The sequence below is a fragment of the Astyanax mexicanus genome, chromosome 1, assembly GCF_023375975.1.
Source record: "Astyanax mexicanus isolate ESR-SI-001 chromosome 1, AstMex3_surface, whole genome shotgun sequence".
Taxonomy (NCBI): Eukaryota; Metazoa; Chordata; class Actinopteri; order Characiformes; family Acestrorhamphidae; genus Astyanax; species Astyanax mexicanus.
The window spans coordinates 110129622-110151047 of NC_064408.1; the positions used below are offsets into that span (position 1 = coordinate 110129622).

Here is a 21426-nt window from a genome sequence, read left to right on the forward strand (position 1 = left end):
ATGTTTAGAATTTCTTAATTTTTTTTTGTTGAATAGACCAATAGAAATGCTCACCAATATTTTTTTTTCCTTGACTTCCACTGAGAGTTAAGAGGCTTTTTTATATTTCTGTAAAGTTACCATTTTGGAGATACAAGGTTTTTGTAAGACATCAGTGATCTGGCATTAATAGCTTGATTGTGAATGTTTATGTACTCTTTGGAAGAGATTTAAAAGCGTCATTCTTTTGAAATGTCTTTTTACATATATTAATTAGTTTACTTTCCATTAAATTCCATTAATTTTAAGGTAACTAGTATAATGTATTCAAATTTAATGCAAAAGGGGAAGTAATCAATTAGAGGTGAGTGGTGGATTGAGACCATTTCCTTAGAGAATGGCTTTATTAAGATTAATTAATAAATGCAAATGTGCACATATGAAACTCTGATGCTCAGTATGTTTGATAATGTTCATGCTGTTGAATTTTATGGGTAGAGTCCAGCTCTGGGCTCTAAACACAGCAGCAGTCAGGAGAACTAGAACTCCCACTAGGCTTTGCTCCCACTACATTGAAGATTTAACAGGCCCTCTGGCTGTGTTACTATGCGACCGTGCCTTGCCTCCGTCTCTCATGTGAGCAGCACTTCAGCGTGGCCGCAGTCTCTGACTCTGGCCGGCACGGTCTGTGCAATTCCTCTGGGCCTGAGTGAAGAGCATGCGGCCTTCAGGGCTGGGCACTCGGTACCGCTCGCAGCATCACTTGCGCACACATCCTGCAGCAAACCACGCAGTTCACAACTCACTGACCCAGGGCCATGTACACACTCCCACACACACTACCGCTCACAGGGAGTGGAGCACAGTTATTACCTGGGGGTAGGCATGTTTAATCTTTGCAGTTAAGCACTCAGCATGTCCTCTTTGTGATGTTGCCATTCCTTCTTACAACACTTTAGCACTGAGGATACCAAGCAATTAAGTCCTTTCCTGCAAGCATATCCTAAAATGTGCAGCAGTGTGGGGTATTATTTATTGCATTTCTCATTTAAAACAATTATTCACCATTTCTCTATTGGGTAAGGGTTAGGACTGCAGCCATGCCAGTGCAGAATACCTGTTCTTGATTCCTTTATAAATCATTTGTTGTTCATATTAGCAGTGTTAGTTAAATATATCATATAGCAGATGAACACAGTGATATTTGAGAAGTGAAATGAAGTTTATAGGATTTACAGAATTTATACATTTTTCACACGTTTTGTGAGAAACTGGAGATCCAGAGACTTTCTTGGATAGTGCTTTTGTACCAAATCCTAGTTATAGTCACCTGTTGACAATACCTGTTCCTTGAATTCCCTATGTCTTAACATTTTTCGAAATGTCAGTTATATTATCGTTGTTTATTAAAAGATTTTGAGTTAAAGAGGACGAGAAAATACTCTAAAAACTCTGCAAGTTAAAATAGTTCCATTGCTGCTCTGTTTGTAGCTGCACTGTGTTTGGTTTGTAAGCGCTGCATCATTGCTTGGTTACCTGTATGTGGTGCAGTAATACATGGAAAGCTTCGGTTACAGTGCATTACCGGCTAATAACGGCACTCATAGAACACCTCTCATCCAATCACATTGCAGCGTGGGAACTAACTGTGGTATAATTAGTATTACCCAGTCCAGTACTGATCTTTTGGGTTTTTTTAGGTTCAAAAATGACAACAAAATGAAAAACGATTGTAATTTGGGATGCACCTTAATAAGGAAACAGGATAAATGTTGTAAATTAACAAAACTAACACAGTCACTTGATGACAGTACATGTTCCTTGAGTTGCCTCTGTCTTAACATTTTTTGAATGTGTAAAATGATTTTTTTTTTACTCTCTCAATTTATTCCTATTTGAGGCTGTAATCTGAACTTTTAAATTGTGATTGGATCAGCCCAATACTGATCAACTGGATCAAATCAAGACATCTTTAGATTAATTTTATGTTTAAAAATTACAACAACATGTAGAAACGATTGAAATTTGGGAGGCACCAATATTATGAAAAATTGTAAATTGTATAAACAAACAAAATGAAATACTGTATTAAGTCAGATTGTATATTGAATACATTTCAAATATATTTTTACCATTGCTAATACTAACTAATAGCATCAGCTGCAATTTGACTTCATCAAAATGTAAATGCTTATATTATAATATATTATATGGCCACTGAAGGATTTTTTTATTTTTTATTTAGAGCATCAGTAAGTGTAATGTACATGTTATTTATTATTATTATATGATGAGGACGCGGGTTGCTATGCTGCAGTTAACAGATAAAGACCCTGCAGTCCTGGTTGTTCTCGGCTCAGTGCTGAAGGTCTAGCGTGTGCTGCTGATCTCTTTGGTTGCCTGCAATGGATTCTTCCTCTACTTTCTCCCATTTTTCCATCAAGGCCATCTGTAAGGCATAGTCCTTTCTCTAGAGAATAGGTGTCCTACTATCTGGTGGCTGTGTGAAGGACACAGAATCTCTTTTTCTCTCTCCCTCCCTCTCTCTCTCTCCCTTTCTCACTCGCTCCCTCTCGTTCTCCGTTATCAGCGCGAGTGTTTATATCGGGAAAGCAAATATTGATCCCTGTGTGGCTTTAACCTCTCTTTTTCTCATTAGTGCTTTCAGAAGAGTAGATGAAAGTCAAAGCCAGTGTGTGCATGTGTGTGTGAGTGTGTGTGGACACGCCCACATCCTCAAATAGAAGTGTGCATTATCAGACCCCTTGAGTCCCACTCGTTTGTTCTGTTAGGTCAGACATGCCAATACAGCCGTGGGACACTGACTATTAGTGATGTACCAATTGGTTCCAGTGGGCCGGGGCAGGTCTGAGTGTACTGAAATGTGTAGAGTATCAGCTGCTCTGTGTTTATGCTTTAATGAAGGCGGTGTAAATGTACGTTGTCCACAGGCTGCAGCAGTGAGGCATGTTATCAGAATCAGGTAAAGCGGAAAATAACCATTTCCATAAACAGGGCCGTGCGCAGAGTAATTACGCTCCGGTCTATTTTCTGCTCTTTAGCACCAGTGATATGCCCCCAGAACCATGTAGATTATACACTCCCACCACACTTCTACTCAATTTCAGTCATGACTCAGTAAAACTAGAGAATTATGAAACAGAGATATGCTGGGTTTTATTAATAGCAGTGCTATTTTACAGTAACTGCTAGCCAAGTCACTATTTCTGTTAATGAAAGAGATCAACAAAACTGGATAATGTAAAACTAGAAAAATAGAGCCTGGTCTGATGAAGGTTTGAGGCTTAATTCAGACTTTTCACCAGTAATAGACCCCCAGAATCTTGTAGATTATACTCTCCCACCACAATTTTACTCAGGAATTATGACTGTTTAAATTGAGGGAATCATAAAAAAATACCCCTTTATCACTACTAATGGTGTTTCCATTGGAGGGTGGTCATTCAAACTGAATCAATATGTAATCTATATATAATATATATTAAATATATATATATATTTTTATAAAAAACAAACTTAACAGTCTTATGCACAAAAAAATACATACATGTTTATATTACACAATTGATATGGGCAAGATTATGTCAATTATGTCAGAAGTTCTGAGGTTAGAGGTACAATCATTTTCAATACGCCCTTAAAACCTCAAAGTAGAACAACATACAGGTGCTCTCTCCAAAATGTTAAAATATCATTGAAAAGTTACATTATTTCAGTAATTCAGTTTAAAATGTGAAACTCATATATTATATAGATGTATTACACAGAGAGTGATCTATTTTAAGCATTTATTTATTTTATTGTTGATTAAAGATTATGGCTTACAGCAAATAAAAACCCAAAAATCAGTGTCTCAGACAATTAGAACATTATATTAGACCAGTTGGTACAGATGGCTCGTATCTGTACATTTAAGATGTGAATAGCTTGGTCAGGGTGTTAGACTTTGTCTTTTAAAGCATTTAATATATTTACACAGTATGTTTCACTATTATTGTGCCTTGTTCTGCTCCACGTTTTGACAAGACTATAATTTATATCATAATTTGTATCATGATGCAGTTTAAAATGTGAAACTCATATATTATATAGATGTATTACACACAAAGTGATTAATTTTAAACATCTATTTCTTTTATTGTTGATTAAAGATTATGGCTTACAGCCAATAAAAGCCAAAAAATCAGTGTCTCAGAAAATTAGAACATTATATTAGACCTCTTAGTACTGTTGGTAGTGTGGGCAGTGTGCCAAATCCTGCTGGAAAATGGAATCTGCATCTCTATAAAAGTTGTCAGCAGTAAGATTTTCTACGAAAACACTGCACTGACTTTAGACAAGATAAAATAACACAGTGGACCAACACCACTGGGGACGGTTATGAAAAAAAAGGTAGTTCTGGAGCTCTAATATTGTAATTAACTAAATATTTTACCTTAGTGACACTAAATTACTATATAATTTTTCAGTTGATGCAGCGTTTTTCTTTGGTCAAAGTTTTAGCTCAGATTGCTGATTTGATTTTTGAGATGTTTCCTCCATGTAGAGGTGGGCAATCTGAAAATATTTTATCATATCGTGATGAATTGTATTATTTTGATACATAAAAGGCATTTCTGTACATTTTTGTCAATGATATTGTCAATGCTTAAAAAACACTGACTAATGTGGTTCAGTACATGTTCAGCATAGCAGGTATAACAGAGTACAAACATCACTCATGCACTTAAAAGACTAACCCAGGTTTATATGTATATGTGATTTTGCACAGTTTGATTCACTGGGTGTAGTAGTGTTCCCTTTATGGTGCCTTATGTAGCCTGTATGTTGCAGAAATTCTATGTTACATTACTGTTTTCAACATGTTTCCACACACTAGGGGTGGGCGATATGGCTCTAAAATAATATCACGATATTTCAGGGTATTTTTGCGATAACGATATACTTGGCGATATAGGAAAACTAAAATAATTCATTCATTTCAGGAATATAGTATAATAGTATAACAGAATAATCATAATGTGGCAAAATAAATAATATAGCATAAAATAATATAATGCAGCAAAAAATATTGCAGAATATTTAGTGCAGGCATATAAACTGCAAACTAAAACAATTATACAATAAATACACTTAAAGCTTTACAGTAAATAATAATACTTTTAAGAAAGAACAGCCCTATTATCACGATATGGATTTTTAATATCATGATATTTCTGTGTCACGATATATTGTATACGATATAATATTGCCCACCCCTACCACACACGACTTCTATAACTGTCAAACAGCACAGACACACCATTCTTGTCTGATCCAGCATGATTTCATGAGAGGAGAACAAATAACAAGACTCTGTGCTCGGGTTGTGCTGTCCGGTGTGGAGCAGAAACAGGATGGCTTTCCCTTTCAAGTCTGGGTTTCTTTCAGGCCTTTTTTTCTCCTGATCTGAGGGAGTGTGTTCTTGCCAATGTTGCCGTTGGCTTTCTCAGAAAAGGCTTGGGACCCGGATCTCTATAAACCTGAGGAAGAACTACAGTTCCCGTAGTGGTACCTATAAAGCCACTGCAATTCCCACAGTTCTATGCAAATGTAGAATTTATTAGTAAACAGGTTACGGCTTGTGGTGTCCTGCTGGAAAATGTGCTTGTAAAATTGCGTTTGTCTGCATGATGTTCAGTGATGTTTGTCCACAGCTTACAGGAAGTAGGAGGCACTGAATATCTGGCATCTAAACATATTCTGACAAATGTGGCAAAAAAAATTTCAGTGTAAAATGACCAAATAAATTACAGCGAACAGTGATTAAATTATTTTAAGGCATTTTATGCTCTACCTCCATATATTAAACAAAATAAACTGTTCTGCATCACTCAACACTACATCACACTTAGTTTGAGTTTACTACTCAAAAACTGTCTGTTTTCCGTCTGAGAAATACAAATTATACAGGGCTTTCAAAAATAGTTACATTAGCTGAGCTAACGTAGCCTTAGCCTTTTTTTTGTTTACCGAAAGACTGGCTTTGCTATGTGTAAATTAAACTGTAAAATCATATAACTCATTTAAATTGACTAAAATGAGACGCATCTTGTTTAACTACTCTAGCAGGCACTAGAAACAGTGAGTGAGAGATAAAATAAAATGAACTTACTACAAACTAGGTAGTGCTAACATTATCAGGGTTCGTGCGGTCATTAAAAACCGGGAAAAGTCATGGAATTTGAAAATAGCAATTTTTAGAAAGTTTTAGAAAAATAAAGATCCCCAGAAAGTTTTGGAAAAGTCATGAAAATTTGGTCTATAAATCTTTGTGTTCCGTTTATCGATAGAGAAAATCTTTTTTGAGCTACTAATAAGTCAGCTCAGAGTTAATTCAGTAATTTAGCCCTACACAATGGAGCTCTCAGGATCCGACACACATTTTATTATTAAAAATTGTGTGTCAGATTCATTTTAGACCTACTATAATCAATTTCAATTGTAGTTTTAGTTGATTTTTGGTTTTATTGTCCATGTTTGGTCATAAAAATTTGCCTTAAAGGCATGGAAAAGTCATGAAAAAAATAATGTAAATTTATTGGTTAAAAATGTATGAACCATGCATTATCCTCTGCTGAAACGCTTCTTACAGAATTCGTCATGTGACCTACACAAAAGCATGGAATTGGTTCTTTTCTTCTTCTAATTCTTTTACAGAGTTCAACTTTCAGCTTAACAGTTCTTTACTACCATGGCTTTAGTAAGCTTGTTGCCCAATTAAGGTTTTCAGATCAGATCTAAGGGCAGAATAAGCGCCCTTAAGAGAAATTGATGCTGTTGTGCTTCAGAATGACCTTCAATATGTTCTGTTTCTGTCAGAGTAGAAACTACTGCATTGAAAGATTTGTGAATAAAATGGTGACATTTTCATAAACATACTGACAAACATCCCATTGTGACTTTGTCATTCAGGCCTGTTACTGTCATTCAGACCAGGGACACACACACACACACACACATTTGACCAGCAAAACAAGCTGTTTTCTTAATGCAGCATAGGTGGGTGACAAGAAAACGTCTTCACCATCTCCCTCCCTCCACCCCCCCACCCCCCTTCGCTGCTCTTCTTCTTTGCTCTGTCATAGGCTGTCGTTTCCGCGGAGAGATAAAGGCCTCCAGTCTAGCTCTCCGTCGAGCCTGATAAAAGCTCTTTATTTGCCTTTCATTGGAAGAAGAAAGGCCTTTGAAGGGTGAAAACTGTTTACTGAGTGACAGCTCAAACAGTCCAAACATAACTCCACAAGGTGCAAACACGAGGGCGACTTTACAGAATTCTCTCCCCAAGCAGTCAGTATCCACCCCCATCCCCATCCTAGCTCTCCTCTAGCTTCACACACTGGAGATTTGACAGGAATATATATTGGATGTTTGGTAGAAATGACAGTGTAGAAATTGGTAAAAGTAACATCATTCAGATGTTGGAAATGTTGTTACACTGTTTAGGTATTTGATGTTTGGCAGAATTGCGCTGTTTAGGTTTTGGATATTTACCTGAAATTACACTATTTATATGTTGTGTTTTTGGCAAAAAGAACACTAGGTTTTGGAAAATTGGTAGAAGTAACTTTAGTTAGAGATTGGATATTAGCTATGAGTAGAAATATCACAGTTAAAGTGGAATGTATTCAGTTGGTACAAATGTCACTATTTAAATGCTGGAAATTAAACTATTTAAATGTTTGTATATTTGGCAGAATTAATGCTGTTCAAATGTTGGATATTTGACAGAAATTACACTGTTCAAATGTTGGATATTTGGCAGGAAGTTTACTATTCAAATGCTGGATATTTGGTAGAAATTAAACTATTTAAATGTTGAATATTTGGTAGAAATTAAACTATTTTAATGTAGGATATTTGATAGAAATTACACTATTTTAATGTAGGATATTTGATAGAAATTACACTATTTAAATGTTGTATATTTGGTAGGAATTATTCTATTTACATGTTGGATATTTGTCAGAATATATGTTATTTAAATGTACGATATTTGGTAGAAATTCTACTGTTCAAATGTTGGATATTTGATAGAAATTACACTATTTTGCATGTTGGATATTTTATAGAAATTACACTGTTTAAATGTTGGATATTTGATAGAAATTACACTATTTAAGTGCTGTATTTTTGGTAGAAATAACACTATTTAAACGTAGGAGAATTGGTAGAAATGACACTGTTTAAATGCTGGTAGAAAAGACACTGTAAGGTATTGGGTATCTGGTATAATCACTCAGTAGGTATTTAGGTATATGGAAACTCTGGCAGCAGAGTGAGAGGGAGAGGGAAAGAGTGACTGAAGGATTACGTTCTGCAGCATTATTGAATCTGCTTTTCCTCTCTGTCTGTCTCCTGAGACTTTTGGGGTCAGGACCGTTGGCATGACAAATCTTTTTGATCATCCCTCATAGTAAAGACTTCGTTCCACCTGTTAGAGCTCTAATGCAGCATGAGAGGAAAGAGAGAGAGAGAAACAGAGACTGTCAGGAACAGCCAGTGCTGAAAGAAAATATACGAAACAATAAATACACATTTATTTATTGGACATATATATGTAGTTTGTGTGTAGTTCTCCCTAGGACCTAAACGTTCTGTCACTGTCATAGCAAGTGTATCTGTACCGAACTTTGAATAAAAGTAATTTTGGGCTATTTCTGCTTATTCTCTTCCCTATTAAATGCAATGGAAAAATAGTTTAAATAAAGAGAATAAATGGGGAAAAAACATGTGGAACATGTAAAGAGTAATGAGTAAATATGTGTTATTGCTTGTTTGAAAAAAATTATAATTGTGGATTTGTGTTCTGCTTACAGACTTCCTTAAGCGTAAATTGGAGCAGTATGTGCGGAAGTTGGAAGTACCTGTGCGGATTGTGCGAATGGAGCAGCGCTCTGGTCTGATTCGTGCTCGGCTGAAGGGGGCGTCGCTCTCTACGGGTCAGGTCATCACCTTCCTCGATGCTCACTGCGAGTGTACCATGGGCTGGCTGGAGCCACTACTCTCTCGCATCAAACAAGACAAGTAAATTTAACAACTTCCATAATTCAGTACCATCACACTCTACAGATGAGCACTATAATAAGCAAAATGCAATACTGCTAGACTACATATAAACTATAAAAAACATAATGCAACATTGTCAAACACAAAAGGAAAATACAACAACACCCACAAAGCAACACTGTCAAACTATACGAGTTAACACTATAAACACAGTACAACCCTTTCAGACTCTACAGGGAAACACTACAACTCCCTCAATGCAACACTGTCAAACTCTACAATGAAACACAACTCCTCCCACAATGCAGCACTGTCAAACTCTAAAAGGGAAACACTATAAACACAGTACAACCTTGTCCCAATCTACAGGGAAACACTACAACTCCCAAAATGCAACACTGTCAAACTCCAAAGGGGAAACACTATAAGCATGTGCAGTACTGTTAAATATTACAAGACAATACTACAACTCCCACAATGCAACACTGTCAAACTCTTCAGTTAAACAGAGTACAACAACCAAAATGCAACACTGTCAGACTCTACAGGGAAATACCACAAAAACAGCAAAGCCCTGTCAGACTCTACTAGGGAAAAACTACAACTCCCACAATCCGACACTGTCAAACTCCACAGGGAAACACTACAGCTCCCACAATGCAACACTGTCTAACTCTACAAGGAAACACTACAACTCCCATAATGCAACACTGTCAAACTCTACAAGGAAACTCTACAACTCCCATAATGCAACACTGTCAAACTCTAAAGGAGAAACACTACAAACAGAGTACAACCCTGTCCAACTCTACAGGTAAACACTACAACATCCACAATGCAACACTGTCAAACTCTAAGGAGGAAACACTATAAACACAGTGCAACCCTGTCCCATTCTACAAGTAAACACTTCAACACCCACAATGCAACACTGGCAAACTCTACGGGGAAACACTAAAACTCCTTCAATGCAACACTGTTAAACTCTACAGGAAAACACTACAACTCCCACAATTCAATACTATCAAACTCTGTGCAAAAACTGTTGAATATTACATGAACAAAAAAAACGGTTAGACTTACAGAAACGCACTAGAGCTCCCACAATGCAACACTGTTAAACTCTATAGGGAAACTCTACAACTCACAGCTATAACCATAGCTCCTGAAGTACTGCATATGACCTTTCTTAAGCTCCAGAATGCTTTTGCCAGGTGCTTAATGCTGTACAACAGAAGCTAATTATCTAAAAAGTAGCAGTATAAATATCTGAAGTGATCTGACTGTATATAAATGCTGTACTTTATTTTGTATAGCAGGAACTTATAGCAAGAAATGGCTGGCATGGTGTGGGTGTGACACAGGGGCTGCTGTTAGCCTCGGCTTACAGCCTCCAGAAACACAGCGGGAGCTCGACAGGTAGATGAGGTTTGGTCCTCTGTACTTCCATAACGGGTTGTGGCACATACCTCCAGTAATGAAATGCAGTGTACCAAAAATAGCTGAGAGACATGGCTGAAACTACAGCTAACCAATACGAGAGGGGATTATAATGAGGAAACCTTGGCTTCTGACCCCTGTTCACTTTTGGATGAATCTGCAGTGGACAGGAGAGTATAGGAACTGGACCTTGCGTTGACAGAGCAAGGACAGATCTGAACACATGATGTGTTTACACCAACCATGTTTCTGACTTTTTTTTAGTTTGCTTGAACTAAAACAACTGGTCTGAAAATCACCTCAAAATAAGGTCCAGATCAAAGGACCACAATTTGGTCCAACCAAAGGAGGGGGTCTCAGTCCAGATCAACTGAGCCATGGTCTGACTGTGGTTTGTGCTTTGTGACTGATATCTGTTCATGTTAGCATGTGATAGCATGGCAGCATTAACCATCATAGTTCAGATTACTTTAACTAGCTAGCTTAAATAATAGTTGTCTTAAAAACCCAGCAGTAAAGAGGCCGATGCTGCACTTGATTGTTAGTGGTGGTGGTAAATTATCTAGCTATGGTTAGCAAACCTTTCTGAAGCTCAATGATTACATGTTCAGGAGACAAATAGCCAGCTCACCCATTTCCATGGCTGCAGCACACTGCTGTTGTGTTCTATACCTGGCAACCTGGGGTGTGTACATAGGACTGGGCGAATTGCGGTCGGCAGGTTCAGACAAAGATGACATGACTTACCACTCAGTTCAAAGAAAAATTATTTGCTGAAGCTCTGCTGTCAAGAGCTGCCAGTGCTTAAACTCAACATGTTTCCTTAATATCTGTTGATACAGCTTGATGATGTTATGAGTTATTATATTTCTTATAAAAAAAAAATGTTATCCATTATAGTCCTTTAAGACAGGTTATTCCTTTTCAAGCACATGTATCACAGCAGTATGGGTACAACAGATTTAGCTGGTGAATCCTATATCTACTGTAACTGTAGATTAACCCTTATTTATAAATGATAAATAGAAGTATTCCAAGAGTATATCATTATGCTCATTCTGCTACATGACATTCTGCTACATACATCTAGGGAGTTGAATTCTGGTAGGGAGGCAGAATTCGGTGCAACACCTGGAAATGCAGCTCGCCAAATTGGCAGTCTGCACACTGACATCTGATGCTGGCCCTACAAACCAATCAGATCTAGATGAAACCAGATCTACCAGGATCAAATGTTCCTGTTTATGGAGGTTGGAAACTTGTTCTTCATTGAACCTTATGACCAGAGGTGTGTGGCTAGAATTGCCCTTGGGAATAGACAAACGACTCTGGCAGAAATTAACTCTTCAAGGTGTGAAAAAGAAAATGCGCTTAAACATCTCTGTAGCCTAGTCATACCTGCACCAACCACCTGCATCAGAGCTAGAGATTAATAAGGATCATTGAAAGTAGTAAATGTACCTTTAGAGTTCTAAACACCTGAGAAAAACAACCAAAAAAAAATATTATGACCGGCCGTGTCAGGTGAGGGGTGACTCTGGCAGAACGAAACTCAAGGTGTGAAAAAGGAAACAAGAATAAACCTCTCTGCAGATTATTTATACCTGCACCAACCACCTGCATGAGAGCTAGAGATTAATGAGGTTTCTTAAAAGTAATAAAGATGCCTGCAAGGATTTAAACACTTAGAAAAAAAGCAAGAGAAAAATAATGTGACTGGCAGATTCTGGCTAGAATTGTCCTTGCATTACTGACAAGTCACTTTGGCAGAAAACACTCCTTAATGTGTGAAATGAGCATGAACTTGTCTATAAAACAGGCATATCTGTTCATAAAAGATGCAAAACTGGTTTGTTGCAATTATTTGCAATTATTGCAATAAACTATATTGTAAGCATTTTAAGACCATTAAATGGCACTAATATAATGATAACATAATTTCATAACAAAGGACCCTTTGTTATGCACCCTTTTAAAGACAATACTTTTGGAACCCAAAAAGATCCCAGCTTGAACCAAAGTAGGTTATAGTCGCAAATAATACATATGTATACACATTGCTAAGTGCGGAGGCCCCACACCATGATGTGCAGCCCCAGTCTGTCCCAGCTGGCCCACGTTGGACCAGCATAAAGACTTAGCCTAAGAGACACTAAAGTTAAGCAACTAGAGACACACTGGGCCGTTACTATGTTTCTTTAAGTTTCTTTTGGGTGTTGATTTTTCTATTTTTTCTAATAAAGGTACGTTTTGAGATCACGCCCACAGTCACAATATATGTAAGTGCCTTTTGTAAGTGCAAACACAATAGACACCCAGACTTGGTCTTGAAATCTGCTTGATTGGCTGACTCACAGACTCTTTGCAGAGAACAGGCCTATCATAACACTCTCTGATTGGCATGCGCTTCAAGAGTATGCACATATGAGGGGAGCACCTTTCTCTCCTTCTCCCTCTTTTTTTTCCACACGCGATTGGGGAAAAAAATGTGACCAGGCGTTCCTGTTTATGGAAAGTTGCTGGTTCTGAGATTGATCTGATGTTTAGCCTTGTCATTTCAGAGTTTTAAGTCAGTAACTGTAGAGAAACACCTGCATTAGGGCCAGAAATTAATGAGGTTCAGTGAAAGTAATAAAGGTGGCGCTGAAATTCTAAACACCTGGGAAAAAAGGCGCCCCCTGTAATGAATCCCTCTCTAAGGCCGATGTTCTCGGGCTGAGTGTACACAAGCAGAGAGCGGGTGAAACATGAAGTGGTTTTTGATTAAAAAAATCTAAAATCAATTCTGTTACAGCGGCAGTGGAGAACACCGCCACACACAATGAGAACACTCCATCTCCAACACCTGAGTCAGCAAAACACAGCGAGAAGACCCCGTCAGGGCTCCTCTATATTTAATGCGGGCTCTATAGGAAGCAGCCATGCTTGTGCAGAAGAAGTAATTATTACGCTGAATTGCTTTAATTAGTGTTTGCGTTTTTTTTAATTAGGTTTGTCTTCACAGTAGGCGGGTCTCCATTGTGCGTGCATGCGTATGAGCAGCTCTGGTAAGCTGCACGCAAGCTCTTCTTACAGGCTGGCTGTGTTTGTTTAATGTAGCATGTGCACCTTATCAACAGAATTGTTTGAAAGAAAGATGGAGGACCTCGGGTCAATAACGGTTCTTGGCGAAGAGCCGGAGCTAATGGAACGACTGACCTGAAAGTATTAGAGGCAAGGTGAAGCGCATACTCGCGGTGTAAAATCCATGACCTGCAAAATTATTATACGCTATTGTTTAACAAAACAGTGCACTCTCGCCACGATGTAGCTGTCAGCTGTGAATAATGAAATTCTGCGCCATTTTTTCCCACAAACATGCTTTGACTTGTTAAAACCTCAGTTACTACATTTTGTAATGAGGATACAAGATAAAGCTTTTTTTTCTGGTGAATCTTCTGTGAAAGTTATATTTTTGCAGGTGTTGCTGCACAGTAGAATAGTGCACCTCGACTCCAGAGTCAATAGACTGAATCTATAGACTTTTGCATTTTGTCTTTTAAATAACCTCATATATTAGAGGATGCAGTCATGTTTAAGGCAAGGCAAGTTTAAGTTATATAGCACCTTTCATACACAAAAATAATTTAAAGTGCTTTACAAATGATAAAATACTAAGAGGACATGTAAGAGAATAACAATAAAATGGAAATAAAAAAATAAAATAAGAATAAAACATGATTCAAACATGATTAAAACAATACATTTAAAAAAGGAAAATTAACTAAATTAATTAAAATAAAAGTGTTGTTTTAGAATAAAAGTTGCAGAGCTACAGTGTTTTAACCTGAGCTGAATTTAAAAGTGGCTAGTGTTGGGGCTCTTCTAACACTCTCTGTTAACTGGTTCCATTTAAGAGCAGCATTCTTGTTTTTTAACTTGGTCCTTCACCATTAAGACATTCATAAACCAGTAATAGTACCTTAAAGTCTATTCTGTAACATACTTGTATCCAGGGTTGGGACTAAAGGATGGGAGTGATGTTCTTCCTTCCTTTAAAAAAATGTACACCAAAAAAAATTAAAAAGGTTCTCAACTATGTTAAGCACAACAATCATGTTTTGTCAAAAATATATATTTTCTTCCACTAAATATTGTAAAAAAAAAAAAAAAAAAACAATAATGCAATAAATCTAAGCAGTAATTTGCCTAGTAATTTGACAAGTCTTTTTGACCTTAATGAAGACCTGAAAGTAATGTTTGCAGACTGGGAGAAGTGTATGAAGTATTAGGTAAATGTATTTAAGCTAAACTGTTGGGTGAGCCTTTGGTGCTTCTACTGTTTGTTAGCGTGATTAGCCCCTGGCTTTTGTTTAAAACTAAACACGTAAAGTTTGCACAGTATAATGTCTTGGTTAATTCACCTCATTACATATATTATATACATTGTGTTTAGCTATTAAAACAGTACAATCGCTGAGATCAGGCAGCTTGGTAAAGTGATCAGTAGTGACCATCACACTGTAGCAGCGTCTTCCAGCAAGACTGCACTGCTGTTCTAAAGCAGGGGTTATTGACTGCTGTTCAGATTCTCCACTATTGATTGTCTGTGTGTGTGAAGGGCCTAAACCCCTACCTACAATAGGTACAGCTCGGCCAACACATTTACACACACACACACACACACACACACAAACACAAGAACACACAGCGTTGGCTGCTCTGTCGCTGTTTGGCCGGCGGGCAGCAGAGAGATCAATAGCTCTTAGTTGAGCCAGCATTTATTTTTTATAGTTAATTACGTTTTGTTGCTTTGGTGGTCTCAGGGTGTGTGTGTGTGTGTATGTGTGAGTTTGTGTGTGTGTGTGTTTAAGTGTGTGTATGTGTGTGTGTAAGTGTGTGTGTGTGTCTGTGAGTAAGTATGTGAAAGTGTGTATGTGTGTGTGAGTGAATGAGTATGTGTTTGAGTGTCAGTGTGTTTTAGTGTGTGTGTGTTTGAGTGTGTGTTTGAGTGTAAATGTGTGTTTGAGTGTGTGTTTGAGTGTAAATGTGTGTTTGAGTGTGAGTGTGTTTGAGTGTGTGTTTGGGTGTAAATGTGTGTTTGAGTGTGCAAATGTGTGTGCAAATGTGTGTGTTTGTGTGTGTTTTGTGTTTGAGTGTCAGTGAGTGTGTGTTTGAGTGTCAATACGTGTGTGTGTGTGTGTGTGTGTGTGTTAGTGAGTGTGTGGGTGTGTGTGTTTGAGTGTGAGTGTGTTTAAGTGTGCGTTTGTTTGAGTGTGTGTGTGTGTGTGTGTGTGTGTGAGTGTGTTTGAGTGTGCGAATATGTGTGCAAACGTGTGTGTGTGTGTGTGTGTGTGTTATGTGTTTGAGTGTCAGTAAGTGTGTGTTTTGTGTTTGTGTGTAAGTGTGTTTGTGTGTGTTTTTGTTTGAGTGTGTGTGTGTGTGAGTGTGTTTGAGTGTGCGAATATGTGTTCAAATGTGTGTGTGTGTGTTGTGTTTGAGTGTCAGTAAGTGTGTGTTTTGTGTTTGTGTGTAAGTGTGTTTGAGTGTCAGTGAGTGTGTGTGCTTGTGTGTGCTTGTGTGTTCCTGTGTTTATAGCGTGAGTGTGAGTGTGTGAGTGTGAGTGTGTGTGTGTTCATATATGTCAGCATGCTGATGCCTGGTCTTGTTCTCCTTAGGCTCTGTATGCAGAATGTGTGCGCGAATTTGTGTTTTTCTAATTCGCATATATAAAGACACACATACACATACACACACACACACACACACACACACACACAGAAAGAGAGAGTCTCTGATTCTCTGTGTGTTTGCCTCAGGCAGTCTGTGAGGGGATCATTAGCAGATGATGCAGATGAAACTCTAGCATGCTGAATCCACTATGTCCGCAGGCTCGCGTGTGCGTGCGTGCGTGCGTGCGGCGTGTGTGTGTGTGTGTGAGTGTGTGTGTGATCCATCATTGTTGGCAGTGCTAGAATGGCGGTGGGCTGCTTGGTGCTGATTGATGATACAGGTTTACTGAGACGTCCCCTCTGATTTGTGTCTGCATCTGTTTGAGAAAGTCTTGTCTGTGTGTGGGGGCGCGTTGGGGTGTGTGTGTGTGTGTGTGTGTGTTTGTGTGTGTGTGTGTGTGTGTGTGTGTGTGTGTGTGTGTGTGTGTGTTTGTGTGTGTGTGTGTGTGTATGTATGTTTGTGTGTTTGTGTGTATGTGTGTGTGTGTGTGTATTATCTGATGTTCAGAGCCAATCATAGAAACAGAATCTATTCTAATAGAGAGAGAGAAATAATAATGAGCCACAATATGCACCAGTTGAAATGATATTGTGTGTGTGTGTGTTTGTGTTTGTCAGGAAAACAGTGGTGTGCCCCATCATTGATGTGATCAGTGATGATACGTTTGAGTACATGGCGGGGTCAGATATGACGTATGGAGGCTTTAACTGGAAACTCAACTTCCGCTGGTACCCTGTACCCCAACGAGAGATGGACCGCCGGAAAGGAGACAGAACACTGCCAGTCAGGTAACAAACACACATATAAACACACACACACACACATGTTGTCTCACACTGATGCTATGTATGGGACTATACCTTCATTATTACGTATAACATGTCAGCTTCTCTCTCGATTATGGCTGCTTTGATTAATCGATGTAATCAATAACGACCACACTGAACTGCATCAACATCAATTATATAAAGATTAGATCCACCCTCAGCATCAGCAGCTCTCCACCCTCTCAGCTCATTAAAAAAATCATGTTACAAGGTTGATAAAGAGCATGCAGAGGCGGAGCTTTGTGAGGGTGAGCCAGTTAGAAGAGGCTTTTCTGCTTCTAAAGCAACCTGTGGAAATGTCAAAATTTGTAGCATCCCTTATACAGCTCTGGAAAAACTTAAAAATTATGAATTTCTTTGATTTTACCTAATTGAAAACCTCTGGAATATAGTCAAGAGGAAGATGGATGATCACAAGCCATCAAACCAAGCTGAACTGCTTGAATTTTTGCACCAGGAGTGGCTTAAGTTTATCCAAAAGCAGTGTGTAAGACTGGTGGAGGAGAACATGCCAAGATGCATGAAAACTGTGATTAAAAACCAGGGTTATTCTACTAAATAGCTAAAGAGCTAAAGAGCTGTATGTGTAATAATTTGGAAAATCTCCTCTAATTGATTATAAGTTGTAGCAGAATTACAGAAAATGCAGCAAGAGTGTGTTATCATTATAATGTGACTTTTTGTTGTAAAATTGCTTGTTTTATCAAAATGCTACAAATAGCATTTCTCTTAAAATGTTTAATCATTATTTAAAAATAATGATTTAGAGTTGTCTTACACTTTAAATAGATTTATTTTTAGAAATTTCCCGTTTGGATTACTAAACTGCTCCAAACTAATTATTTTTTTAAGTACTACAATATAATCTATGCATACAGGATGTCAGTCATTTTGTATTTAACTAAAAGTGTCTGAACAGAAGAGGCATCAGAAGTGAATGGATGTGCTTGACAAATTTCAGTAGCATGGTTTACTTTTGTCATTGTATTAATCACATTTGTTTGTTTAGGGAATGGCATAGTTACAGCAGATGACAGTTTAATAACCAAGGTCAATATACTTAGATAAGGATATAAATAAGCTTTTTATTTCATACTCTGTTTGCACTGCAGTATATAAACCTTTGTTTCCGTTTTGTTTTGTGCTGCATTAAAACACTGACTGTCAAAATTGTTAGCAACCATTATACAATTTTTGAAGGAAAATTATTTGACTAGATTAATCAACTAATCTGTAAAATAGTCGTAACATTAATTAAAATGAATTGATACTGATAGTTTTACTCATATATAAGCCTAATTAAATTATTTAAACTTAAACAGTGTCATTATGAATGTTGTGGTGTAAGATACCTCTGTCTAGAAAAGCCTACAGAGAGTGCATTTTTACTGTGTTGTTGGAAAGATCTTAAAAGCAGCAGTATGTAAATTTTTACTTTAAAATAACAGCTTTAAAATCATGTTGTAGTTGTTGTATTAGTTGTTACTCTAGATAGACATGCCAGAATATGTTATGCAACACTGGTAATGTAGGCAGAATTACACATAGTCATATTAGTGAAACGTAATATAACTCCACCACTCAAGTTCACACGCTTCTTTCACTTTCAGTATTAACTCTGTATTTTGTAACTCTGTATAACTTGTCCAGAAAGTCATGTGTAAAGTATGTCCTAGAGTGGGTGCTTAAAGCGAGTGGGAGCCCAGAAGCAAGAAAGTTTCAGATAATGTGGATTTTATTTATTTTTTTCTTTAATGGAGAGTCTGGAAACCCAACGGAAAATATTCAGTGCACACTGACAGTCTATTAGTGTACTGCTACAGATGTAAAACAACACAATAGTGCAATAGTGAACACTGTATATAACTTCCTCAGCTAAATATGAAATGAATTCTCTAGCAATAAAGCAACTGTCAGAAATATGATAGCTAATGCTAGCTAAGGCCAGTGCAAATTCCAACTGAGCCACTGGAAATGAATATTAGACTTAATATTAAACCTTTAGCAATGATGATACAGATAAGCTGGCTGCAAACTGTAGAGAAATACATTCGTGGACCAAGAACACTAGCTCATGTGTGTAAAACATTTAAGGAGACAGCTTTAGCCTCTCTGAAGCAGCTAATACTGCTCTATTAATGTTGCTGGTACGTATTGAATACAAAAATGTGGATATTACTAATTTACTTTGTTTTGGCCAGGCAGTGTATTTTAAATGACAAAACAGCTTCCTAATGTTAAATACACTGATACTAACTGAAAATATGTGATATACGTAGATATTTTTTTTTTAACCAATGTACTCCAAGAACATTGGATTGAGTGCAATTGAGAACAAACAGTTAAATAAGTATTTTATATTTCAGCAGAAGAGAAACTGGACATGACATTGACTAGAGTTGAATAGTCATGTTGCTGCTAGCCTTAGCTTCATAGAAATACTTCTGGAAGCTGGTGAGGGTTATGCGTTTGACAGTTTGATGTGTTTTTTTGCTTGCGAGAGAGTTTGGCTGTGTTTAAGGACAAAGTTTTGAGTTCTTTCTGTACGAGGCTGCTGCAGATCACAGTGTTTTTGTGTTTCTTTCTCTGTTTCTCGCGCACACACACACACACACCCTGCAGCCACACAGTCACTGCTGTTTTTGATGGAAGGCCTTTGCTCTAGCTGTTGCAGCGTGTTATTCTGACAACAAAGCAGCTTAACTTCTACAACAACAACAACTCTGCAATGTAAAAACAGGCTCGCTCTGCTGATAACAACAACAGGTCCTCACTTGTGGAAAACAGGAGAGAGGGATGGACGGAGGGCAAACAGGAAAGAGCAGAGTGACCAGAGAGAGAGAGAGGGAGAGGGAGAAGGATGTTGTTGTGAAGTAGACGAGAGTAAAAGTGCCATTTCCACTGAAGAGCTCTTTCCCCCGAGTGACAAACAGGGATGTTTGTTCCTGAAACAGAAAGAAAAGAGAGAGAGAGGGATAGAGATAGAGAGCTATAGAAGAATTAAAGCTACTTGCTTGTGTAAGAGTAGATCTGTATCCTAAAGCACTTCTTTGCGTGCTAAGTCTGCCTGTGTTTGTGTTTTGCAGTCAGACAAAAGTCAGGTCTGGTCAGGTTAGGTCAGGTTTGGACAAATGCACTGAATATCCAAAAAGTAATACAAAAAGAAGAGGTGTTTGAATGGAAATAAATTGTGTACCGTATTTTTCGGACTATAAGGCGCACCGTATTATAAGACGCACTATCAAAGAACGCCTATTTTCTGCTATTTTTCCATACATAGGGCGCATCGCATTATAAGGCGCGTTAAGTGACACTAGAAAGGGTGCCTATATCAAAGTGAACAGGGGTGGCGCCATGTTTCCCTTCCCCCACCGGGGGTGGTCGCTTGCCGGTGGAGCGTCTCAGTATACAAATCTAGCTCTTTCAAAGTCAAACGAGTGCTGGATATTAATCTACACAGATTCCTCTCCTGAAAACTGTTTATTTGGGTGAGTAACGTGCTTCAGTTTATTTACAGTAAGCTTAGATTTCCAGATGTCCACTAAGGCTTGCTGCACCAGCGTTAGCATAGCTATCCGCTAGCACGCTAGCTAGTCACCTAAACTAGTAAAGTTAACCCAAACTTAAACGACAGCGTTACACTGAGTAATCCTGCGTGTTCTGGTAAGACAGTGAGATATTAGCTAGCGATTCGTCCCCCGTAGCTTGTTTTAACACGGTAAACAAGCAGATTACAGGCTGATAAAACTCACCTCTGAGAGAGTTAGCGCTTAGCATCTAGCTAATGCTAGCCAGGCAAAGCAGCACAGACTTACAGGCCGATAACTCACCTCTGAACGGTGAACGCTTAGCGATTAGCATCTAACTCTAATAATACTGCTCCAGCAGTATTAAAAGTGCTAAATTGAGAAAATACTGATCTCTGAACAGTGAAAAAGCTAGCTAGCTAAGCGGTTAGCATCTAGCTAATGCTATTGCTGCTCCAGCCTCGGAGCGGCACGGCTCTGCACGGAGTGTGTGTTTACTGCTCCTTACACCTGACAGGTAAAATTTAGATAATACTGATCTCTGAACAGTGAATAAGCTAGCTAATGCTATTTGCTGCTCCAGCCTCGGAGCTGCACGGCTCTGGACTCTGTATAGCACTGAAACTCTGTATAACGCTGCACGGAGTGTGTGTTTACTGCTCCTTACAACCTGACGAGTAAAATTTAGATAATACTGATCTCAGTGAATAAGCTAGCTAGCTTAGCGGTTAGCATCTAGCTAATGCTATTGCTGCTCAGCCTCGGAGCTGCACAGCTCTGGACTCTGTATAGCACTGAAACTCTCTATAACACTGCACGGAGTGTGTGTTTACTGCTCCTTACAACCTGACGAGTAAAATCCATACAAAAGG

At 38.1% G+C, this 21426-nt stretch overlaps 1 protein-coding gene across 1 annotated transcript in view; it reads left to right on the forward strand.

Annotated features, from left to right (window-relative positions):
- The window catches only part of galnt1 (UDP-N-acetyl-alpha-D-galactosamine:polypeptide N-acetylgalactosaminyltransferase 1), a 218950-nt gene that overhangs the window by 166434 nt on the left and 31090 nt on the right, over positions 1–21426 (forward strand). Inside the window, exons 7-8 of the mRNA XM_049464310.1 lie at positions 8859–9066; positions 16818–16988. Coding sequence (XP_049320267.1) covers positions 8859–9066; positions 16818–16988 — 379 coding nt within the window. The remainder of the gene's footprint in view (positions 1–8858; positions 9067–16817; positions 16989–21426) is intronic.